This window comes from Pelophylax lessonae, assembly GCF_965119305.1.
Source record: "Pelophylax lessonae genome assembly, chromosome: 2".
NCBI lineage: Eukaryota > Metazoa > Chordata > Amphibia > Anura > Ranidae > Pelophylax > Pelophylax lessonae.
Genome location: NC_138769.1, coordinates 354,823,901 through 354,850,288, shown reverse-complemented (window position 1 = coordinate 354,850,288; position 26,388 = coordinate 354,823,901). Strand labels below are relative to the sequence as shown.

The following is a 26,388-nucleotide window of genomic DNA, read 5'->3' as shown; positions in this document are numbered from 1 at the left end:
ACTTACCTACTCTGTGCAATGATTTTGCAAAGAGCAGCCCTGATCCTCTTCTTCTGCGGTCCCCCGCCAACACTCCCGATTCCTCCTCTTCATCTAGTGCCCCCAGGGAAAGACACTTTCACTCGTGTGTGCTCCCTCCCTCCCAAGTACTGCTGCTGCATCTGTTGACACAGACAGCAGAACATGACCCCACCCCCTGCTCCTGTGTCACCAGGTTTGATTGACAGCAGCGGGAGCCAATCGTTCCCGGTGTTATCAATCTGTCTAATGAGGAGAGACACAGCAGCAGGAGCCGCTGTGCTTTTGCACATCACTGGATCGGATGGGGTCGGGTAAGGAAAAGGGGGGAATCTGGGGGGTAAGAAAAGGGGGCGGTCTGGGGGGTAGGGAAAAGGGGGGATCTGGGGGTAATGAAAGGGGGGATCTGGGGGGTAAGGAAAAGGGGGGATCTGGGGGGTAAAGAAAAGGGGGGGTCTGGGGGGAGCTGCAGCACAGAAGGTTTTTCACCCTAATGCAAAGAATACATTAGGGTGAAAAACCTTAAGGCTTTTGAACCACTTTAGGTATTACTAAGATCACTACTCCCAGACAAACACATTTTTTTTCACTTTTTATTTCTTTGTTATATTTTTTCAATGTCAGTGCTCAGCACTCCATGCCATTTGTTTGACAATCCCTAGCCTATTAGCCTAGAAAATAGCCAGACCTGTTTTTTTTTTTTAACATTAGGCTCCCATTGACTTAGTGGGGTTTGGATTCAGAAACCCAACTTTAGTCTTGTTCCCCAAACCTTTCTCAAGCTGTTTTTGACTTATCACTAAAATCAGCAAACACCTTACATTGTAGCACACCTTACTGACTCCTTTGGCCTCTCCCCCCCCCCCCCCCTCCCCTCAGCTCTGCTGTACAAGGACTGCTAGAGGCTGATACCAAGTCTAATTCAGGTGCTTAAACTGATTGAAATAATAATTGCAATGTCTTTTTATATCTCCAATGGCCTTCTTGTAAAATCTATCAGATTTGCTTCCTTCGCAACTTAAAGTGGTTCTAAAGGCAGAAGGTTGTTTATCTTAATGCATTCTATGCATTAAGAGTGTGCTGCAGCTCCCCTCTCGATCCAGCAATGTTGCACGAGAGACTCGGTTGTCTGGTACTCGCCCTCCCGATTGGCAGTCAGTGAGCCAATGAGGAGGGGGGGGTCCGAGGTGCGGCTTTATGTCTGAAAGGCTCTTGTGTACTAAGCATTAGGCAAGGCTCAATCTCCACTGCCTCTCTGAAAAGCCATCTGTGTTTGGCTTGCGGTTGTGTCACTTCCCATTGACTTCAGTGGGCGAATTTGACAAGCAATGCTGACTGTAAAACTGAAAGGCTGACTTAAATTTGCCCCAGTTGAGAAGCAAAGCATTTTAACCACTGCATGTGTATGACCCCCTCTTACAATTTAGGTATGGGAATGCAAAATATGTATTTAAAAGGCAGTAATCAATCGAAAATATGAGTTACTCTAATTTAAAAAGACAAAATGCCAAAAACTGGAATACCTCCATAAACCTTTTTTTTGTTTTGTTACTGGGATAGTGGCCACCAAGTAAGAATAGTTCTTCCAGTGGTGTCAGTGGAACAGTGGGACCAAGGACCAGTGGGTCGTGACCCAATAGTTAAGAACCACTGATCAAGATTACTCTATTGTTTCAAATGCACATTAAATGAATGTCAAACAACACCTGTCTGGATGAGTTCTTGCACAAGTAAGCTCTGGCCAGATGAACTGAGAGCTTACACTGGGCTTTTTCTCCTCACCTCTGCATGGACACAGCATACATTCACTTTAACCACTTGCTGCCCGCCCACCGTCAAATGATGACAAAGTGGAGCGGCTCTCATTCTGGGACGACATCATATGACGGCGCCCCAGAACGGCTGCTCTCGCGCACCTGCGGGGGTGCGCAGTGCGGCGATCCCCAATCTTGGTAAAGAGTCAATGGCTAGGCTCTTTACCCATGTGATCGGCTGTGTCCAATCACAGCCAGTCACATGTAAATGAGGAAGTCCTGTTTACCGGCTCTCCTCGCCTCACGCTGTCAGAATGTGTGGCGAGGAGAGCCGATCAGCGGCTCCTCCTCAAAGGGGCGTCTAGTACAGATTACAGTAAAGTAAAAAAACAGTGCCCACAATCAGTGCCCACAGTGCCCACAATCAGTACCCATAGTGCTGCCAGTCATTGCTTATCAGTGCCTTCTCATCTGTGCTGCTCATCAGTGTCCAACAGTGCCACCCGTCAGTGCCCATCAGTGCTGCCCATCAGTGCCCATAAGTGCTGCCCATCAGTGCCCATCAGTGCTGCCTATCAGGGCCACCTATCAATGCCCATCAGTGCCACCTTTCAGTTCCCATCAGTTCTGTCTATCGATGCTCATTAGTGCCGCCTATCAGTGCCACCTATCAGTGCCCATCAATGTGGCATATTAGTACCTCCTCATCAGTGCCACCTCATTAGTGCCCATAGGTGCCACCTCAACAGTGCCCATCAGTGCAGCCTATCAGTGCCCATCAGTGAAGGAGAAAAAAATACCTATTTTCAAAATTTACTGACAGAAAATAAGAAAAACTAAATTTTTTTCAAAATTTTCTGTCTTTTTTCTTTTTTTCTAGTAAGAAATAAAAAACCCAGCGGTGATTAAATACCACCAAAAGAAAGCTCTATTTGTGTGAAAAAATTATAAAAAAAATTTCATATGGGTACAGTGTATCATGACCACGCAATTGTCATTTAAAGTGTGACAGTACTGAAAGCTAAAAATTGGCCTGGGCAGGAAGGGGGTGAAAGGGCACTGTATTGAAGGGGTTAAGCCAACAACAGAATATAAGAAGCATTGCTAAGAGTTTTAAAATTTGTGATCATCCATCTATATCCATATCTCTGTGATATATCTATTGCCCAGGTGATGACAAATATAAGATCTGAGAGGGAACAGTCAACTTCCTAACATGAAAGCCTCTAAGGGTGGTAGAGAGGACACCATCTGCAGGCCAAACTATAAAGTGCAGCATTGATCCATATGGTGTTTGTGAAGAAGAGGTGACTGGCGCATACAATTGCTATGAGATTGAACATCACTGCCGTGCATGTCACCTGTGTACGGTGAATGTCTGATTGCTGCAGCTCCCTCCCCACACATAGCTGCACACAAAGAGCCTGTCTCATGTAAACTGGGTTAGTCCGCGCCTGGGTATGATAGCAGTGTGACAGAAAGCCATGGCTTGGCAGGAGGGAGGCCATGACCTGAGGGTTGTGAAGCACTGATTTAAACAGAAGGAGTAATTTTTAGAAGCTGGTGGAAAAACTTTTTGAGTTGAGATTCAGGAGATTCACCCTCTCTAACTGTGCTGTTTACCATTATCATTGAAAGTGAAAGCAAAAGAAAATCCCACATTTTGGGTTGTCCCCAGAAAAGTAATAGAGGGGAAATCTTCCAATGGGGGCACTAGTTCTGGTGACCTGTGGGTCCCCAAGAAATTCCCTAATTTGCAGGGATTTTCTGTCACTTCCTGTTTGGCTATGGCACAGGAAAAGTGAAGTGAAATCTCCCAAATAGGACATAGATGGGCAAAAGAAATCTATAAGGGGTTATAACCCTCCCTTGTTCTATCCAAAAATTATTTTTTTTAAATGTGCCTATAGTTCTACTTTAACTTACCTGGCAGCTAACCAAAACTGAAATATCTGTTTTAAAGGAAACTGACTTGAAAAAATGATAATGCCAAAAATTATTGCCAATATCCCACGTTATCCAACCCACTTCCTGTGAGTGTAGGCTGCCATGGACATGCCCCCTGGAGCTTACAGTACTACTAGACTTGAGCACCCTTCAGTCCAGGATGAGAAAAAGCACACAATGCTAAGGAAGAAGGAGTGCATGTAACATGACCAATCTGGCCTAAAAGCTGCAAGAAAAGAAAATGATCCAAACTGTATTTTTTTTTTTTTAAGAAATGCCATGGGCAGGTTCCAGTTGAGGGGGGGGGGGGTTACTTTTATTTTTTTGGCAGGATTACATTTCTTACAGCTGCTAATCACATTCAGACCTCTTTTTTGAAAGTTGAATGTGATTGGTGATATAGAATGCAGAGGAAAAGAAGTTTCTATACATAATAAAGGCTCCAGAAAGTGCACTGCTACTGTTACCATAGGTAACTATGCACATTGTGTTTGCTTTTTGTGCTGCTTTTTTAAAGCCTGTAGATACTGGGCACTTTTAGGAAAACAATATTTTACTAAAATTTTGTATTCTGACCCTGTCACTTTTGCTGGACTTCATTTTGAGAAATTTGTGAAGAAAATTGTAAATTAAAGTAAAATAAAAGGGAATGAACATGCTGAATATTATCTCTATATATTTATTACCAAATGCAGTTATAAGACTGCAACAATGGTAAAAAATAAAAATTCCATGATGTACTGTTAACACTAGTGTGCTAGAACACCAGTCTAGTTGTAACACCAAGTTATCCTTTAACCTTTTTACCCAGAGGTTTATGAACCCAATATGAAATTCTCTTATCTCTTAGAGAAGAAGATCAATCACAGTACAGATAAAGCTTACAGCATGCCACATGCAAACAAAGCATGTAGTAAAAAAATTTTAAGTTCTACACTCTTTCCATTCTATTCAGCACTATGGTATAGTTTTGGTTTTAACGTTTCTATTTAAGTAGTAACAAAATAATATGTTATGTATAATAACCACTACTATATACAGTATATACAGTGTGTATATATACAGTATATTATATATATATATATATATATATATATATATATACCAAAAAAGAGAGCGGCACTCACGAGTTTTGAAAGGTAAACACACAATGACGGTTTTAATCAACGTTTCGACGAGGCACAAGCTCGTCTTCCTCAGGATGGAAGTAGATTCCTCCTGAGAAAGATGAGCTTGTGCCTCGTCGAAACGTTGATTAAAACCGTCATTGTGCGTTCACCGTTCAAGACCCGTGAGTGCCGCTCTATTTTTGGTTTATATGCGCTGCAGTCTCTGCTGTGCACCCAGGCCTTTTGTTTATCCCTGATTTGTGTGCGGTGGCAGACATTGGCTATCATATATATATATTTATCTATTTCAGGTACTTACCGTATATAGCGCTGTCAATTTATGCAGCGCTTTACATATACATTGTACATTCACATCAGTCCCTGCCCTCAAGGAGCTTACAATCTAAGGTCCCTAACTCACATACATACACAGTAGGGCCAATTTTTTAAACAGGATTCAATTAACCTACCAGCATGTCTTTGCAGTGTGGGAGGAAACCGGAGTACCTGGAAGAAACCCACGCAGGCACAGGGAGAACATGCAAACTCCAGGCAGGTAGTGTCGTGGTTGGGATTTGAACCAGCGACCCTCTTGCTGCTAGGTGAAAGTGCTAACCACCACTACACCACTGTGCCGCCCATATATATATATATATATATATATATATATATATATATATACACACACACACACAATAGGATGATGTTAAGCTTTAGAAGCATTTGGGAGAGAGTGAATAATTTGTATCGATGTGCTTGTCTATTTTTTTTATGAAATTTAATTTTATATTATCAACTTGGAATGGCTATTTTTTCTGCATTCATTAAATGCTTAATGAAAACTCACTGGCAAAACAAGCCAGAAACTGGGGATATTTAAAAACTTATTATAGATTTATGCAATAATTGTTTGTGAACTTACTTTGCTGTCTAAAATACCCTGCTAATACAACACAACTGATAGTGCAATAAAACCATGGCAAAGTCCACAGACACATACGATAAAAACTTTAACGAATACATACCTGAGCATTGATTAACCACTTGAGAACCTTGGATATAGGACTTACACTCTAAAAAAATGTTTAGAGTGTCTCTTCTACACCCTGCAACTCTTCCCCTGTTGCCATGGACATGATACCCTGCCCCACCCCCGTTTTTGCCAGAAAATGTGCATTTTTTTATTTTTTTGGAGCCTGTAAAGCATTGCACCAGTGATCAGCAGATCATTGGTGCCATGCAGGTCTCCTGCAGATCTGTCAGTGTATCTGTGTGCCTGTACATTCTGTATGGGCAAGCAGATAGAATCTGACTGGAAGAGCTCCACAGCACCATAGTGGTTCATTGAGAACTACAAGCCGTCAACCACAAAGGATGTCGGGGCTTGTAGTTCATGCACACACAGAACTATGTGAATGAATGCCACGTGCATGTGGGCAGAGCCCTGCATGGCCACACTGATTTCAAAAAGTGACAGATAGTACAATAAACTACTTTTCTTCATAATGCTGTCACAGGGAGTGGAGAGGGGGGGGAATCGGGCAGTCGCTGCAGCATTGGGTCCATGCACACATAGGCTTTTACAAGAGTTTTGAAGTGGTTAGGGGAAGTTCAACCCAATCTCCCCTTCCTGAACGCGAAATAATCGCGTTCAGGATAGAAACGTTTTAACCGTCGGCCTCAAAATGCAGCAAAATCAAGGTAAAATTGCGCCTCAATTTTGCCACGATTTGTTAGCATTTTTCCCATGACTGGTGGTCAACTCATTTGGTGTGTACATGAACCCTAAGTGTATGGGGACATAGTACAGCTGCTTGTCCTAGTCTGACAGGTGGGTGCTGGTGAGGGGTCCCAAACACAGACAAATGCATTCAGGGCTACTCACCTACATCTGCGTGCCTGTCAGATTAGGACAAGCAGCTCTGTCCATGCAGCTGCTGCGTCCCCATACACTTTAATGGGCTGCCTGCACAAAGCACTTAGTGGCTCAAGTCACCCATATAAACAACCAGACCATTCATGGTCTACAGGCCTCAGCACCTGTGTGAATGGAGCCTAAAGCCCCTTTCAAATGGGACAGATTCTGTTGCGATCAGTAGGGGTTCTGTGAGTTGATGTCCTGCTGATTGGAGCAGAGTGGGCAGAAATACAACCGTGTCTGCTCAGTATCTGCAGAGTGGACATGGGCAGAACGCACTCTACTCTATTGGTGGATGGGAGTAAATGGACTGTGCTGTCCGATTACACCCAGCCAGCTAACTCAATTCGCTTCATCTAAAAGGGAGAAGATGGAATCCTCTCTGTTTTTTTTTTAGCAGGCCTGATTAGACCCAGAGGTAGGTGGGCGTAAGCAGACACAAGACTGTTTACACCCACCTGTCCATAGGGGTGAACGGACCTTCCAATCAAGTCAGCCTGAAAAACTGACAGGTGAATTTAATTGGAACGTCCATCTTAAAGGGGTCTTAGAGGTATACAGGTGCAAGTGTTGAGGTGGTTAAACAAAAGTAAGCTATACTGGTATAAACATAGTTTAATTTCCAATACTTTATATTTATATTTTCAAAAAGAAAAAACATATGTAAGGTTACAAAGCCAAATCCTACAGCAATTTAAAATGAATTTTATGAAAGTTGTTTATATCTCAAATTCCATTGTCTTTTTGTCTTACCTGTTGGAGTGAAATACATATCTGACAGGATAATAAATAAGGGAACAACTAATCAGGAAACAGTAAAGTAATGGTAGGGATCTTTGAGGTGCCTATTGTGGCTTTATAAACTGACCATGGCATTACTGTATATTTTTGTTATGGAATAGATGCTGAGCCAGAGAATGCCGGTGTGCCAGGATCACCACTCTGTGTGCAGTGCAACGACATACAAATGGATTGTCTAGTGTTATCTTGGATTCCTCCAAGTGATGATAGAGGCAGTCCTGTGTGCGGTTACTACATTGAGAGGTAAGTACCTATGAGAGCACTTTTGCTGCCATTATCATTACTACATGCAGTCATTCTTGATTAGCAAAAGACAACAGAAGCCCATCATACATATCTCTTCAATTTTTTGGAAAAGAGAGGCACCAGAATTTCTGGACATGTCCCTAAAATTTAAAAAAAAAAACTTTGAAGAGGAGCTTCAGTCTCCAAAAAAAAATAAAAAATTAAAAGTCAGCAGCTACAAATACTGCAGCTGCAGACTTTTATTATAAGGACACTTACCTATGCAAAAAACCAGCGATGTTGGCACACAAGCCAATTCTTCAATCAGCTTCGGGTTCCGGTGTTGGTATTGTAATCAAGGGAAACCAGCTGTGAAGCCTTACGGCTTCATAGCCAGTTTCCTACTGCTCGTGCGTGAGTTGTGCTGCACTTTGTGAATGGTCCCGTAGTCTTCTGGGACCTGTGTGTGTCCCAGAAGGCTGCTGGGGGAAGGAGGATGGGCCGAACATGCTCGTAGATTGCCACGGCGATCTGAGCTCGAAGTGGGAGCAGGTACCTGTCAAAACCAGGTATCCGGTCCCCCCCCCCCCCCCCAAAAAAAGTGCCAAACAAGCAGAGCTTCCAGTTTTGGTGGGAGCTCCACTTTAATCACCTCGAAAAAATGAAAATTGACATCCCATAAATGTTCACCTACACGACTCAAATTGGGAGTAGCAGCTGTGTCTGTGCAGCCAGTACGACCAAATTGAAATGAATGGTACTGCCAGCACAGAAAAGCACGGAACACCTGTGCACCTCCACATGGGCAAACATAGCCCTTGCACTACCATGTGCTATAGAAGGCAATCATTCTGCACATTTGGAAGTACAGACTACCAGCAAATGAATCTTATTTCTGACCGTTTACTGCATTCAATTCAGTATAAAAAAACAATTCAGCATCATGTATATCTGCATTGTTTACTGACATTTTTCTGTAAAAAAAATTTTCACACTACATATGTTTGTCGTAAAAAAACAAATTCCTCAGAAATCCTACCTATGTAACGGCTTGACACCTAATTTATGGTATTTCACACACAATAAAGTAAATCTTATGAAAAGATTGGATATTTTTTTTTTCTAACTATTTGCCCTAAAGTGTATGTACACCTAACAATGGACGTCTGTTAAAGTGGAAGTAAAGGAAAAATCTAACTAGCTCTAATTCTACTCCCAGCCGCATTCTAAGCCTAATCTATCCAACCCTGTAAAGAAAAGATCGCTATACTTACCTATTCTGAAGCCGGTCTGGTCTCCAGCGGTTCCTTCTGTCTACAGGAGACAGATGACAATGGCTAAGAAGTGACGTCACCCATAGACTTACTATAGGGCATCTGTTGTTGCTGCCTGTCCTACATACTGAAGCCACTGCTGACAGCTCAGCCTGGGACCGGACCAGAGTGGCTCAAAACAGGCAAGTGTAGCAATCTTTTCTCTACAGGGTTAGATAGTTTAGGCTAAGAATGAGAGTGAAAGTAGGTTTAGAGTTAGTTAGCTTTTGTTTTTACTTCCACTTTAAATATGTAGCACTGTTCCCGTAGTGCTTGCTGTATAATGACTTCTCTTGCCACCTCTGATTACCAGCACACAGTCACTTTGAGAACAGATCACACATCCCTCCTTACTCCCGATGGCTTGTCATACAATAAACAGTCCAGGGGTATTGGTTTTTAGTGTTTATTTTGGAACTTGGATGGGAGAAGGGAATAGTGGGATACTCCAACTGTAACTATTCACAATTGATAAGAACAACTCTTGCTTGGACTCACCGTGTTGTTTGTGGAAGCAGCTGTACTGCTTAATCCATACTGCCACATGTATGGAAAAGGTTAAGTGTCCTTGCACTTTTCTCTCCAGCAATAGAATTGGTGAATCTACATTATCTTCGGGACACTCACTAGCATCCCCTTTACTGACACCCGTACACTGACTCTTCTAGCTGCAGGGGTGGCCCCCCTCAGGTCAGGCCCTTTGACATAGATCTGTACTCACTGTACTGCAGAATCAGATCCTCTAGTGTTTCCCCTTTCAGTCAGATTCCCGGGCCTCTGGATTCAGTTCCTCACTAGCACTCTCCAGGCCCTCAGGTTGACTACCTGAGGCCGCATGGCACCTCTACAGAGGAGGAGGCAGCCGCCCCCTCCCTCCAGGATTACGCTGTCCAGCCCAAAGACCCCGAGCACATGTGCTCCTGGCTTTTATACAGTAGCTTCTGGCTTTTTACAGACACTGCATGGTTGGAAACCCTGGTGATTAGGTTGTGCCCAGGCACACCCCTTGCGCACACCTATGTCCAAGCATTTATTTTGACCCTGTCCGAAATCTTGTGAGCTGATAACTTTCTGCCTGTTATGCACTCTTATCAATTATATTGTTCCCAATGCTCTCTGAGGTCTACAGTACATGTTATGGGGGTGAACAGTGGGGGGGGGGGGGGGTGTTCTATAGTCCTGTCTAAGGATAACAGGGTTGCTTTTCAATAAATACAGTACTGTGAGTGACCATTGTTATCCTTGGACAGGCATTGTGTTACTGGCAAAGAAAAAAAAATCACAACCATTTTAGAATTTAGGAGGAACCTTGCAATGGGGACACTTGTTCCGGTGTCAACTGTCTGAGAGGTGATTTTCCTCACTTTGGGAAGATTTCATCTAACTTCCTGTTGTGTCTACAGGATAGAAAAAGAAGGCAAACCTTGCCAATGAGACAAAAGGGGTTGATTTACCAAAGGCAAATAGACCTTGCACTCTTCAAATGCAGATGCACTCTGGAAGTGCACGTGCTCCAGAGATTAGCAAATGATAAGAAGATCCATTATCCAATTTTGTGTATGCAAAAATGCTGCTTTTGTTTTTTTTCCTTGCATGTTACTGGGTATTTTTTATAAAGTGAAGCCTCATCTTATTTACTAAGCTCTGGAACAACTGCACATGCAAAGTGCAACTGAACTTGGAAAGTGCAGTCTATTTGCCTTTAATAAATCAACCCCACAGATGGCAAAAAACTGACAGGGATTATAATTATTCTCTGCTCTAAATGATATAGATAAAAATGTTGCAGCGCTCAATAATTAATAAAAAACGTAAACACAGAAAAAAGTCCTAGAAAATTAATCCAAGTAAATGTTCACTAAGGTGATCCAGTGCTGAGATGATAAGCAGTAATCACTCGTTATAGTTATCCTCCACCATATAGATAAATGTCGCACTCACCAGAGCTATAGGCTCTCTAAATTATAGGACAGCAATAGCGTGTATATCTACTGATGTCTTTATCCTGGAAAAACGTGAAGATCGAAATAACCTCTGCAGGAATCTTCCTCCAAACGATTGAGAGTTTCAATATATCACATATGTGCATCAAAATGAAAAGGAAAAGCTCATAGTGTAGCATAAATGTGAAAGGGTTTAATGAAGCAAAAATACAAAATAAAACACTGACCAAACAGTGCAACGCATAAAAAACAGAATCCAATGGAAAAATACAGGGGGCAAAACATGAAATGATCACTCACATCATAAGCCACCACACTGGTGGCTCCTGAAAACAGCCGTAGAGCCATAGAGCTACCAATGCATGCCCGAGGTCCAGTTGCCACTCTGATTACTTAGTGTGGTGGCTTATGATGTGAGAGATCAGTTCATGTTTTGCTCTTTATATTTTTCCATTGGATTCTGTTTTTTATGCGTTGCACTGTTTGGTCAGTGTTTTATTTGTATTTTTGCTTTATTAAATCGTTTTACATTCATACTACACTATGAGCTTTTCCTTTTCATTTGGGTGCACATATGTGATATATTGAAACTTTTTAGATTGCTCTAAATGATAGGTTTTGGTTTTAGATAGATTTTAAATATCACTTGGAATACCCACACTGTATAAACTTTAATAAAAATATGAAAAGGTAAGGAGATAAAAATGTAAAAACATTTAGTAACCATACACTGCAAAAATGCTTTTTGCTTTCCTTAAGCTTTGATACTTCAACAAAAGAGTGGAAGAGGTGCAATGAAATTCCAGCAAAGATCTGCCGATATCCTGTATCTGGTCTTATTCCTGGGCATACATATCAGTTCAGAGTAAGAGCGCTCAACCAGGTTGGTGTCAGCCATCCATCAAAACCAAGTGATCTTGTGACTACAAGAGATCCAACACTGGAAGAAAGAACAATAGGTTTGTTCTGAACCCATAGTATTTACTCAATCATCAATACAATGTAAACTGTCATTTACATGTGTGAACAATAATGTGAACATCAATAAAAATAATTTTGTAATGTTGAGAAGTGAATTTTACAACATGGATTACGAGTTTACTTTTAAAAACTAAAACCCAATGGCCATCACATCTCTATTTTCAGCTTTGTAGTCAAATGTATATATGCTGCTGCCTGTATATAACAGAACCACAAAAAGCTTTCAGTCCAGATCCCAAGTTTAATCCCAACTCATTACAGTGCAGTCCTTTTACCCTCTGAACGCAATATGCTGCCTTTTGGCCAATATACTGCTGGATACTTAATTAAAGCCCAACTCCAGGAATTAGAAAAAATCTACAGCTAGCTTGAGATGATGTATCATAGATCATACAATCATGTGTATCCTGGTGCCAGTACTATTCTTAAGCCGACCATACATGGATCCAAAATTTGGCTGGTCCAGCAGGGATTTCATTCCTTGTAAGGGCAGGCTTGTTGTATACAAGTCAATCTATTGATCAACTTGTGTACAACAAGCCTATCCGATTAATGTCCAACCATCAGTGCCACCTGCTTTAGCCAGCGACATTGATCATTGTATACCGACAGAGGGGACGTTTCTTCGCTGTCAGAATACAGTAGCTCAGTGGGAAGGAGTCCCCCATTCACATTGAATGTGTGGAGGAGGGAATTGACTTGTTTTTTTCATTCAACCCTCGAAAGAAAAAAAGGAATTACGTATGGCCGGCTTTAGCTGTGTTTATAAATTTATGACAGAGGTCAACCCCCCAGCTTAAGCCTTTCACTTTGTGCTACAAAGTTAAAATGCTGCAGTCTAATTACTGAGTAAAAGGAGACTGAGGAAATACTGATGAAATCATTTCAGCCTAGGTAAAACCTTGACTGGAGATTACGGGCTGCTTTTTAGTGATGAAAGGTCAAGCATTTTAAAATAAAAATAATGCTTCTGTATATTGTGGCAGTCCAGTAATGTACTAACGGTGCCTTGTATAGAGACCAAAAGTCAACTTTAAAGGTATAGTGTGCTCAATAAATCATCTGATTTTGATGCATAAACAGTACACTAAAAATTTGTCCAAAGTACAGTCCCAAGTACCAGTGCAAGTAGTAGCATGGAACAGAGTGCGGCTAGTAAAAATGTCCGTGTACCACCACCAGCAAGCCGTGATCACCCATCAGATTGGAAACTCACCAAATCACGGATAAAAACAGGCCTGTAAATGTCAACGCTGGCTCCTCCACCGAGACCAATTACACCAACCGTGTCCCTTACTTCCTCCTTGGTCCAGAAATAATACATGTAGGGTACCCCTATACAGTCAGAGCGTTATGGTGACTTTCCTCCATTTATGGCCCCATGCTTTGGGTCATTCGTTGTCTTCAGAAATCTCTTTTTTGCTCAGAGACTCTGCAGAGCTGAATCATCAACTTCATAGACCATGGTTCCAACCATTATTGGAAGCAAAATAATCAATTATCAATAATCGATTATTTTGCTTCCAATAATGGTTGGAACCATGGTCTATGAAGTTGATGATTCAGCTCTGCAGAGTCTCTGAGCAAAAAAGAGATTTATGAAGACAACGAATGACCCAAAGCATGGGGCCATAAATGGAGGAAAGTCACCATAACGCTCTGACTGTATAGGGGTACCCTACATGTATTATTTCTGGACCAAGGAGGAAGTAAGGGACACGGTTGGTGTAATTGGTCTCGGTGGAGGAGCCAGCGTTGACATTTACAGGCCTGTTTTTATCCGTGATTTGGTGAGTTTCCAATCTGATGGGTGATCATGGCTTGCTGGTGGTGGTACACGGACATTTTTACTAGCCGCACTCTGTTCCATGCTACTACTTGCTCTGGTACTTGGGACTGTACTTTGGACGAATGCTTACCTATACATCAGCAGGAGGTTTTGACCACTGATGGACATATTTTATTATTATTTTATTGTTTGTTGATCAACCATTCTTAGCCATGATGTTTTAAATATTTTAATTATTTATGATATATATATCCTGTAGCGCTGCTAGTGTCACAAATCAGTTTATGCAAGCTATATTTGTTGCACCCTGTTTTAGATTTCTCTTTTTTATAGCAGCAGCTTTCACCTTTATGGTTTTATGCATTAATTGCTTGTTCTTATAGTGGTTTTTAGCGCTGGGTGAGTAAGTGGTTTTACACATCAGTGTTTTGATTTCTTGTTCTTATAAGTACACTAAAAGTGATCCTTCTAACATTGCGAAGACTACAACCTAATGTGTTTTTGTGTATCTAAAGTTGGAGACATTTTGGCCATAAGTCTTTCTAAAGCTTAAAGAAGTCAGGAACATCAAGTGAATATTAATTGAGTCCTGCTTATGAAAGCATCTAAGTGATTGTGTTCTTCTGATCTATTGACTTTCCAGCTTTTGTTCCCTACTGTTGACCCAGGTGTATCTGTTATAAAGAACAGTCTACTTCTTTTTGTGATATGCCCAGCAACAGAATGGCTGCATCAATGATAGAGTATTTTTTAGAAATGTTATTCTGACTAATCTCTTCTTATATTCAGTAATACCATATAATGAAGGAAGGAAAATTACTGTGAACAGAGGTGAACTGAAAGGTCAGTAAGTACTGCATTCTAGATTACATCTTTTATGTGTGCTAAGGAACATTATGTGATGAACAGGTTGCGATAGCTGGGGTCATGGTAACCACATCTTTTTTTTTTTTGTGTTTGGTATGTACCAAATGTCTCCCCTCTCTTCAACTACTTGTGTGCAGCCTTCTCAGTGTTTTCCGCATTTTATCTAAATGAATAATGAACAAACATGTCCTTTTCAATATATGTGCTATGTGTTCTCATTCAATGAAATCTTGTATCATTCTTCTAATTCAGAAGATGTCAAGGTGCCCTCACCCCCAAGAAATGTTCAGGCTTCTGAGATCACAGAGGACTATGTTGTACTTTGTTGGGAAGAGCCAGATCCTCGTGGCAAGGAGCCTCTAAAATACAATGTAGAAAAGGTATTAATTCATTCATTTTTAATCAGCTACATCGCAATATTGATAAACACAATAAATTATAACTGTGTACAAGAAAATGAATAAATGCAAAAACAATATCCTATTATTATGTAAGTTGGTATTGGTACTGTATTTTTATCTACTTGCATTACCACATTATGCAGTTAAATTAATAAATAAATTCAAAATAGGAATGGATTATTTTCTAATTCAATATTTAAAGAATGAAATAAACTGATCTGGCTGCCCTGGAGGATTTATCTATCTAAACTCAATGGGGTTGTTTTACTAAATTACTTATTCATTTTATTAAATTTCCACATGGTTGGGTATTTACAGTGGACATAGTATCTCTTTATTCACTAAGCTAAGTGATTGTTAATCTTGCTAAGTAAACATTCTCTACCCCTTAGTAAAAAAATATCTAATAGTGCTCTTTCACTATTAGATATTTTTTAAATGGAAAAATATGTAAGAGCGTATACCAGAATAGTATATTCAACAGAAAAACAAAATATCTTTCCTCTGTTCACTCTAACTGCGGTAATAGTCAAAGCTCTATGCTGGCAGACGACCTGAACAGTAGCTGCAACTGATTGGATGCAGTTTGGTTAGCACTTTTGTGCCAGATTACTTCAATTTTTCAATTAAAAGATGTCGGGCAGGAGGGGGCCAACAGACCCACCCACATAACAAATTTAGCTGGTTCAGCTAGAACCGGCCAACATTCGCACAGTGTATCACCAGCTTTAATATTCCCCTCCCTCTGAAATATATTTAGATGTTTACTATCTGTGTCACTATTTTTTAGTCTGTTGAAGGAAGCAACAAATGGGAGAGGATCAACCTGGAAGGACCCTTGTCTTCTCCAAGGCTTTCCGTGCTGGATCTTGATAAAGAGAAATCCTACAACTTCCGGGTACAAGCTGTGAACAAATATGGAGTCAGTGATCAATCCGAGCCTAGTGCACCTATTTCCCTTAAAACGGCATTGGGTAATTTATGCTACTTTTTCTGCAAATAATTTATAACAATACTGACATCTAGACCGGTAATACTGTAAGGGGGATCTCACATGTAAACAGAAGTGGATAATATTCAAAACATATAGATCTATTTGGATCAAAACAGAATAAAGACTAATGATGTTCTGTGATCTATAGCAACCAATTATATTTCATCTTTAAAGCTGAACTTCAAGACACATATTACTTCCACCATGTGTTGATTATTAAATGCTTAAAATAATTTTTGTAAATGCAAGCAAAGTAGGTATTTGAATTTGGCTTGGTATTGGCAGTGCCTGTACAGAAGACGGGGGGAAGAGAGGAGAAGCTCAAGGAGCCGATCAGTTGTTCTGCAGTGCATGGAATTTGCTAATAGGAGGAGGTGCAGAGCGATAGAGAGATGCGCTCATGCCTAATTCTTCTCCTTTCACTGTTCTGTCACAGGGTGGGGAGAGACAAGACCTAAAAATGTTCCTGAACTGAAGTAGGGAAAAAATCAGGTGTCCTACCCTGCCAGACAGGGCAGTAACAAATTTCATAACTGGATGGACATTATTATAAACTCTTTGGCAGTTACAACTGCTCCTTTATTTGCATTTCATTTTTGTAATTAGCTATTTGCCTGGAGTTCAGCTTTAAGGACATACAGTGGGGAAAATAATTATTTGATCCCTGCAGATTTTGTAAGTTTACCCACTTACAAAGAAATGAAGGTCTATAATTTTTATCATAGGTGTATTTTAAATTATATATTAACCAAAAATCCAGAAACATCACAATACAAAAGTTATAACTGAGTTTCAGTTCAGTGAGTAAAATAAGTATTTGATCCAGAGGCGTAACTAGAACCTTCAGGGCCCCGATGCAAGAAACCATGAAGGGCCCCCCAGTCCTCTGGCCGGGGCCCTTCCCTTCAAGCCCGGGGCTCTTCCCACTAATCCTGGGGCTCTTTACTCTCGTTGCATGGCCTTTTATTATGGTCCCGCAGCAGGATACTTTCACAAGTTCTGCAGTGGTCCCCCTTCCTGCAATCTTGGGGCCTCCCCACAGTGGTGCAATGCCAGGGCCCGGTCGCAAGTGTGACCTTTGAGATCCTGGAAGTTCACCCACTGGTTTGCTACCGGGCCCCCTGGAGCATGGGGCCCGGTAGCAATTGCAACCCCTGCAACCCCTGTAGTTACGCCCCTGATTTGATCCCCTACCAATCAACCATAATTTCTGGTTCGCACAGACTGGCTAGAGTATGTGCCCATGTGGTACACAGAATAGTCGCCTCATTTTAAGAAGGGGCTCTAAACGACACCTGTCTACAGAATCTCTTTCTTCCATTCAAACCTCAACATCATGGGTTAGACCAAAGACCTGCACAAGGCTGGAATGGGCTACAAGACCATCAGCAAGAAGCTTGGTGAAAAGGAGACAACTGTTGGAGCGATTAATCGTAAATGGAAGAAATACAAAAAAACATCAATCGCCCTCGGTTTGGAGCTCCATGCAAGATTTCGCCTCATGGGGTAAGGATGATCATGAGAAAAGTGAGGGATCAGCCCAGAACTACATGGGAGGAGCTTGTGAATAATCTCAAGGCAGTTGGGACCACAGTCACCAAACAAACCATTGGTAACACAATACACCACCACGGATTGAAATCCTGCAGCGCCTGCAAGGTCCCAGGCCTAAAAAAGGCACATGTACAGGCCTGTCTGATGTTTGTCAATGAACATCTAAATGATTCAAAGATGGATTGTGAGAAAGTGCTGTGGTCAGATGAGACCAAAATTAAGCTCCTTGGCATGAACTTGACTCGCAGTGTTTGGAGGAAGAAAAATGCCGACTATGACCTAAGAACACCATCCCTACAGTCAAGCACGAAGGTACAGACCGACTTTGCCACATTGAGGGGTCAGTGGGTGGGGCCATGTATTGTAAAATCTTGGATGTGAACCTTCTTCCATCAGTCACAGAACACTGCTGATGGGTCGTAGATGGGTCTTCCAGCATGACAATGACCCAAAACATACCGCCAAGGCAACAAAGGAGTGGCTCAAGTAGAAGCACATTAAGGTCATGGAGTAGCCTAGCCAGTCTCCTGACCTTAATCCTATAGAAAATTTTTTGGAGGGAGCTGAAACTTCGAGTTGCCAAGTGATAGCCAAGAAAGGCTTTAGAGAAGAACTGTAAGGAAGAATGGACTAAAATCCCTCCTGAGATGTGTGCAAATCTGGTAACTAGTTACAAGAAACGTCTTACCTCTGTGTTTGCCAACAAGGGTTTCTCCACCAAGTACTAAATCATGTTTTGCTTGGGGATCAAATACTTATTCTACTCACTGAACAGCAACTCGATTTATAACATTTGTATCGTGTTTTTTCTGGTTTATTGGTTGATATTCTTTCCCTATCATTTAACCACTTGCCACTAAATAACGTACCTGTACGTCATCTGGCTTTAAGTGGTTGTACTGGAGGGATGCCTGCTGCTGCAGGCATTACCCCAGTACAGTTATTTTAGAGCTGTTTTTCAGAGCCGACAGTTAGCTCTCTTTTAATAACAACCAATGCGGCTAAGCAGCCGCTCGATTGTTATTACAAGCAGTGAGAGGGGATGCCCCCCTCCCGCCGCTTTCCGCTGCTCGTCCAGGCTCTCCCGTCACACAGAAAACCGGAATCTGCTTTGATCAGGTCTCCGATATGGTAACCCATGTCAACATCATGACATCATTTCTGGTTTACTGGCATCCTAAAGACATCAGTTTGGAGAAATCGAAAGTATTCAAAAACACAGATCTTGGCGTTTTGAATTCTTTCAAGTGAAAAGGAGGGATTTGGGGTCTTCTAGATCCCGGATCCCTCCATAAAGAGTACCTGTCACGTGCCTATTGCTGTCGCAGGAATGTTTACATTCCTTGTGACAGCCATAAAAGTGATAAAAAATAAATAAATTGAAAGCAACAGTGTAAAAAATAAAAAAAATAATCTAAATTATTAATATCCCTGTGCCTGTGTGGGTTTCCTCCGGGTACTCCGGTTTCCTCCTACACTCCAAAGACATGCTGGTAGGTTAATTGGATCCTGTATAAAAAAAAATTGGCCCTACTATGTATGTATGTATGTGAGTTAGGGACCTTAGATTGTACGCTCCTTGAGGGTAGGGACTGATGTGAATGTACAATGTATATGTAAAGTGCTGTGTAAATTGACAGCGCTATATAAGTACCTGAAATAAATAAATAAATTAATTGATTAATATTATTTGACTGGTTGACTCTGGACAAGGTCATAAAAATATTTCCCAATAACGGGTCTACTTGGCTTAGTTTCAGCAAAGGTATGTGTATGTTTCCATACATACCAAGTTCAGAATGCTGTATCTGTGCAGTGCTTTTTTAGCTGTAATAGCTTAGCTTAGACAATTTATCTATAGGTCTTTAAACACATTCTATGTGTAATAATATTTACCTTTCTGCATACAAATGAAATAGCTTGATAAAAATATGTTCAAATGATATTTCAATTTTCTATAACACTTCTTTAGGATTATCTGTATACTAAAGTAAAGCTTAGAATGTGGAACTCAAGCCCAAGAGTTTTGTCATTGTTTAAAGGATAAGTTAAACCTTTAGCGAAAAAATAATAAATGCACATATTTTTGCAGGAAAAAAATGTGCATTTCTTATTTTTTCCCTAAGGAGCCTGGAAAGCATTGAACCCATGATCAATGTATCAGGGGTTCAATTTCAGACACCTGCAGACAAGCTGCAAGACTGTTTACAAGCTGCAGGGCTTGTGAGCCAACTACGAGGCTGCTCATCAGCGACCTTGCCATCCATTCAGAATTACACGCCATCAGCCACAATGGATGACAGTAGTTGTAGTTCATGCAGTCACAGGAAACTATGAATGACACAGCTATGTGGGTGGAGTCTGACAGGTACGTTATTTTCAAATAGTGACAGTGGGCGTGGGAAGAAGACCCCCTGCTCGCTGTCACAGGGAGGGGGGGAAGGCTTCAGCTGCTTGAACATGTTACATGTTCCACCCTTAATACGGGTGGAACATGTAACATGTTCCAAATGGTGAACTTATCCTTTAAGATAGAAGATGATCGGTGAGGGTGCTGTGTGCTCACTGTGGAGACTTCCCCTCACTTCCTCTTCTTGACACATGGACAATTTCTCTTCACATCTTGGTCCAGTGACTTATTTCCTGGTGACCATTGTCATTGGAACAGGAAGTGAGGAGAAATCTCCTCTACAGGGAACAGGGAAACAATAATGATAATAATCAAAACCTGACAAAGGTGATGATCCTTCCCCACTCTGTCCAAACTTTCTCTGGGGTTGTGCTTGACTATTGGATTTTTTTAAATAAGTAAGTTGAAATATTTTCCATTGCAGCTCTTCCTCCAGCACCTGAACACGTTTTAGCACTCAGAGATACAAAGACATCTGCCTTAGTGCAGTGGGGTAAGGTTGAAGCTATTCCAGAGATTCTTGGCTATTACCTTTACAGTCGAATGTTAGGTGAAGAGGACTGGCAACCAGTAAACAACAAGCCCCTGCAGTCTACAAGGTAAGGGATTTTAAAGCTATATATGAATTGAAAAAAGTCTACAAGTGCAATTAGAGGAATGGGAGGTATATTCAATAACACACATACAGTGGTGAGAATACTCTGACGTGTTTCGTGCTACAATCCTCTGTGTAAGGCTGGCCATACATGTTCAATTTGTTTGCACAATTTTCTGTTACCAAAAAAACATATAATATGAGGTCAAAATTGAACAACACTTTCAATTGTATCCAATTAGGCAGGCCTTTGTACTACATGGTTAAAGGTAAGGACATTGGACAGAAAATTGTATAATGTGAGGCCAGCTTAAGTGAGGTTGATTTACTAAAGGTAAATAGGCTGTTCGCCAGCAAGTGAATTTTCACTCTGTGCGGAAAATGTTCTCTTAGCTTAGTGAACATGGAAATATTCAAGTGGTAAAAATTCACTTTGCAAAAAAAACCTAATAATGTGCAGGGAAACATTAGGTTCATACATACAGTATTTTGATGATGGAAGTCAGCCGAGCTTCACCTCATTTACAAAGCAAAGAGACAATTCTTCTGTAAAGTGAAAATTGTATTGCAAAGTGAACCGCCTATTTGTCTTTACTAAATCAACCTTAGTATGTCAAGGCATTGTGATCACAGTATGTGTGAATAAGCAAAAAGGGAATGTGGTGCACTCCAAATGTCTTAAAGCCTGGTAGAAATGTGTGCTATAGTGCTTCAAAGCCACTAGTACCTGATTTAAAGAGGTTGAAAACCTCCGGAAAAAAACTGAAAGACAAAGGCATATGAACTAGTATGCATCGCATACTAGCTCATTATGAAATCCTTACCTTACAACAAAGCCCCCACAGTGCCGCCCGCTCACCGGTTACACGACCGACATGTTTGGCCGTACTGCTTCCTGGTTTGCGTCCTTCGGCCATCTGATTGGCTGGAGGCACGATGACATCACTCCCGCACTTGTTCACGGCACAAGGCTCTGAAGGAACGGCACGGGTGACAACGACGTCATCGGCTGCATGAAATGTAAATATCTCCTAAACAGTGCAAGTTTAGGAGATATTTACAGTACCTATAGGTAAGTCTTATTAAAGGCTTACCCATAGGTACAAGTTATAAGAGTGGGTTTACAGCCTCTTTAAAAGCTCATATTACCAGTGCATTGCATGCTGAATCAGGGCTTTTATTTAGTCTCAAACATGCAACAATGTGGAGCCCACATACTAGCTTCTTTTTCAGACGATAGCGGCAGTGATGATTGATGAAGTAGCTAGCATATGGGATCCGAAAACATTGGATGTTTGTAACATAAAAAACTCTGATTGAGCGTGCAATGTGCAGGTAGTACCTACCTTTTGAATATTTCTTGTATAGACTTCAGTTTTCCTTTGTTTCAATCATAGACCATGATTCATGATCATGGACTACGTGATAAATTACTCAGGCAAGATAAGTATTTTAATGAAAATAATGTATATAAAGTGCAGGCATGTTTACATGGACTACTTTAATAATAGTGTATTTCAGTGCTAACATTCTATTAAAAGTAGAGAGCTTGCCTTTAAGATAGAAGTGACATAGCTATGGGTGTCTTGCACATACAGTTACTGTATGCCTAACGTGTATAGATTGCGTCCATCAAACATTAGACATTACTAGATGGCTAGACAGGTGAAATGTCAGCATAACTCTTTATTAAGCACAGAAGGTTGATTCTTATCTATAAAGATTACAACTAAACATTGCTCTTGCAAAAGACATAATTGCAAAATACTGTGAGTAATATTCAACTAGAGTATTGCCATATACTAAAAAACATGCAGAAGCTTTAGTAGACGTAGTGTAATACCAGAGGCGTAACTAGAACCTTCAGGGCCCCGATGCAAGAAACCATGAAGGGCCCCCCAGACCCCTGGCCGGGGCCCTTCCCTTCAAGCCCGGGGTTTTCCCACTAATCCTGGGGCTCTTTAATCTCATTGCATGGCCTTTTATTATGGTCCCGCATCAGGATCCTTTCACAAGTTCTGCAGTGGGCCCCCTTCCTGCAATCTTGGGGCCTCCCCACAGTGGTGAAATGCCAGGGCCCGGTCGCAAGTGTGACCTTTGAGATCCTAGAAGTTCACCCACTGGTTTGCTACCGGGCCCCCTGGAGCATGGGGCCCGGTAGCGATTGCAACCCCTGCAACCCCTGTAGTTACGCCCCTGTGTAATACATCCCTATGTGGAGTCTCTATGTTATTTCCTACACATTTATCTCTAAATGTTCTAATCTTACAAAATGAGTCTAAGAACTTGGGAGAAAATGTAATATCAATATAATTTACCATAGCCAGTACACTATTCCATATAACCAGGGCTCTTTTTCCCTGTGAATAGGTGCAGGTACTCCCCTCTTCTGAGTCACTCCTTGTCTCCACCCCCTACCCACCTCCGAGCACTGTCCTTTGGTTTCACCCCCTACCCACCTCCCAGTACCCCCCCCCCCCTTTTAGAGAACACAAAACCAAGTATCATGTTGTGGTTCTAGGTAATTTGTATAGAATTTTTTAATGATAACTAGAAAAGCAGTAACATAGATCCCCTGGAATCAGCAACAATAGATCCCCCCAACAATAGTTCCCTCAAGCAATAAATCCTTTACTGCAACAATAGCCCCCCCCCCCCCCCATGACACAACAAAATGCCCTCCAGCAACAATAGATTCACCCCAGCAACAATAGATCCCACAGCAGCCAGCATCAATAGGCCATTCAGCTCACCCTACTGACCCCAGCACACCTTTGCCATTGCATACATTCAGACTGGAGGTGCCGGAACTGCGTTCCCCCGCGTTCCCGCTGAAAAAAAGCCCTGCATATAACTCACAAACATTGTGAGAATGCACCATTTTACTACAGTTAAATCAGACCTGTGGAATAGCTGACATTCAATAGGAAAGTCAAACAGAAAGTCAGATGCAGGATAGAAGAAACCTAAATTATATCTAAAGACAACATTTTTAAAAAATAGAGAGTGTTAAAAAAAAAAAACTAAAACCCATCAGTTTTTTTTTTCTTTTTGCCACCTGTGCCCTATTTGAAAGGTTTCCCTTCCCTCCCACACTCCCACACACGGAAGACATTCCCTTCTGTTCCTGTTTTAGTCATCTGGAAAAACAGACAGGGTTAATCCCCCTGACGGGGACACAGACAACAAGAAAAACTGCTCACCACTCGAACCAAGACTGAAAAAAGAAATTTCAGATTTAGCCACCATTCACATTGGAGCCTACTGTCATGCAGGTCAAATCGCATGACAAGCTGCATCCTATTGCCAGCAATGGCACTGTTGAAATCAACCTACTTTGCAGTGCCTCACCGATTTGAATACGTAGTACATGCACTACTTTTGGCGAGTTGAATAGACATCTGTGCATGAAGTTGCACAGATGTCTTCAAAGTCGCACCCAAAGTCAGACTGAGATGCGTCTTTGAAATCATGCAATTTCAGATGAAGTCACACAATTTCAAAGCCGCAGTCAATGTGAACGGGGGCTTAGACCTCATGAAAAAGGACGCTTGTAGGTATGCAACAAAGATTGTGGATGTATTTCCGTGCCCGAGAGAGACAGTAACAGCATAAATCCAACCACGGTAAAGATTGGCTGTATGCTAGCTGTACGTGGATATACAGAATGCTAATGTACACTTTTTTTTTGTATACAAACTTTTATTGAAAAAATATTATGGTGGTACAAAAGAGATTGACATATTGTTATTACAGACATTGGTATCACATATGGTTTACAAAAAAGGTTTCCTTATTTTCTCTTTTTTTTTTTTTTACAATAAGGCATTGTGATCTAAGGTTGGGTAAGAGGAGATAGAATTAAATATAAGGCCCCTTTCACACAGGCGGACCGTTCAGATCCGCCTGTAGGTTTTTTTGGTGGATCTGGATGGATGCCCCATGTATCTCTATGGGGCATCGGATGCAAGCGGAGACATGTTCGCTGACATCCGATCCGATCTGTTAAATCTGGATGGATGGAAACCCTATTTTCCATCCGTCCAGCGGATTGGATCGGATGGGATTGGATGAGAACGGACAAACGGTCCATTCCCATCCGATTCCCCCATAGAGGACCGATTCCCCCACACAACGCGTAGACACAGCTGCCATCCGTGTGCCCAGTGGGGGATCGGCGGATCGATCCACCACTGAGAAAAATGGACTCCACAGTGTGAAAGGGGCCTAAGAAATCACCAATTCAAAACTGTATCAATGAAGTTGTACTTTGAATAAAACATATAAACGTGTTTATAAACATTCAGGGAGGATACATAAAGTTGAGTATATGTACTTGTATCTCTAGCATCAGTAGATTGAAAAAGAAGTTCTGAGTGTGCAACCCATGGATTCCATTTGTTCGTATGGAATTGCGTAGAATTATAGATGGTGTGAAAGATTTTTTTCCATAAGATAAATAGAGTTTAATCTTGCTTTAATTTGGAGGGTAGGAAAAGAAGCTGATTTCCAGTGTGTAGCGATCAACCATTGTATTGCTACAGATATTGTATGAATTAGTCTAGTTTGTGGTATAGATAGGTTTGTGATAGGGGTAAAAAGATGACAGTTGGGTGCACATTGCGGTTCTCGCGAAGGAAGGTAAAGATCCCCTGGTCTGCGCCAGCTACAGGCCTATCTCGCTCCTAAACGTCGACCTGAAGCTCTTTACTAAGATCTTGGCCTCTTGGTGGGCTTTGTCGCTTCCCGGGAAGCCCGTGACAATACCACCAAAGCGCTTGACCTGGTGCACCTTGCCAATACCCGCCGAATCACGACTTTGATCGGGTGAACTGGGAATTCCTCTTGGCTACAATGGAGCACGTTGGAGCGGGGGAGCGGCTTATGTCCTGGGTTCGAGCTATATACTCAGCCCCTTCGGCGAGAGTGAGGGTAAATGGTCCCCTATCTGACCCCCTGGTAATCTCCAATGGGACCCGACAGGGTTGCCCACTCTCCCTGATCTTCGTTTTAACCCTCGAGCCTTTCCTGCGCACGGTAAGGGCTAATGCTGATATTTCTGGGGTATCGGTCTCCCCGATGCTTTCCCCTAAGGTGGCGGCGTACGCGGATGACCTCCTCTTCTTTCTTACGACACCTCTGACCTCTTTGCCCAATTTACTGAAGGAGTTCCGCATTTATGAATCCCTTTCGTTCTATAAAATAAATCAGACTAAGTCTGAAGCCCTAGCGGTGGCAATTTCGCCCGCTCTCTCCGCTCTTCTCCGGGCGGACTTCCCCTTTAGGTGGGGGTCGTCCCATATTCGCTATCTGGGGATTTCTCTACCTCACTCACCGGACAGAGCTTTTGTCTGCAACTTCCCACCTTTGCTGACACGTATTAAGAAAGATTTTGATGACTGGCACGGGGGCCGTTTTTCATGGTTCGGGCATTGCAAAATAATAAAAATGAACGTGATGCCCCACCTATTATGTGTTCCAGGCTGTCCTGGTGGCCGTCCCGGCCTCCTTTCTTCGGAAGGTTAATCGATTGTTCCGGGAGTTTCTGTGGCGTAGGGGCTCCCCGAGGTTGGCATTACGTGTCCTGCGTATGCCTAAATTGAGCGGCGGCATGGCTCTGCCGGATGCCGTAGCCTATTATGAGGCGTGTCACTTATCTTGTATTCTGGACTGGTACCGCCATGGCCCCCTGAAGCAGTGGGTACGATTAGAGCGGGGCTCGGTGGGGATCCCGCCCGAGGCCTCTCTGTGGACTCCCTCGGCTGTCCA

At 41.9% G+C, this 26,388-nt stretch overlaps 1 protein-coding gene across 2 annotated transcripts in view; it reads left to right on the top strand.

Annotated features, from left to right (window-relative positions):
• MYOM3 (myomesin 3) overlaps positions 1–26,388 on the top strand; it is a 92,254-nt gene that overhangs the window by 3,435 nt on the left and 62,431 nt on the right. Inside the window, exons 2-7 of one of the 2 annotated variants that reach the window (XM_082244303.1) lie at positions 7,649–7,790; positions 11,788–11,987; positions 14,588–14,641; positions 14,918–15,045; positions 15,857–16,040; positions 20,449–20,623. In XM_082244303.1, the coding sequence (XP_082100429.1) occupies positions 7,649–7,790; positions 11,788–11,987; positions 14,588–14,641; positions 14,918–15,045; positions 15,857–16,040; positions 20,449–20,623 (883 nt within the window). The remainder of the gene's footprint in view (positions 1–7,648; positions 7,791–11,787; positions 11,988–14,587; positions 14,642–14,917; positions 15,046–15,856; positions 16,041–20,448; positions 20,624–26,388) is intronic. The other variant, XM_082244304.1, reaches the window with a different exon arrangement.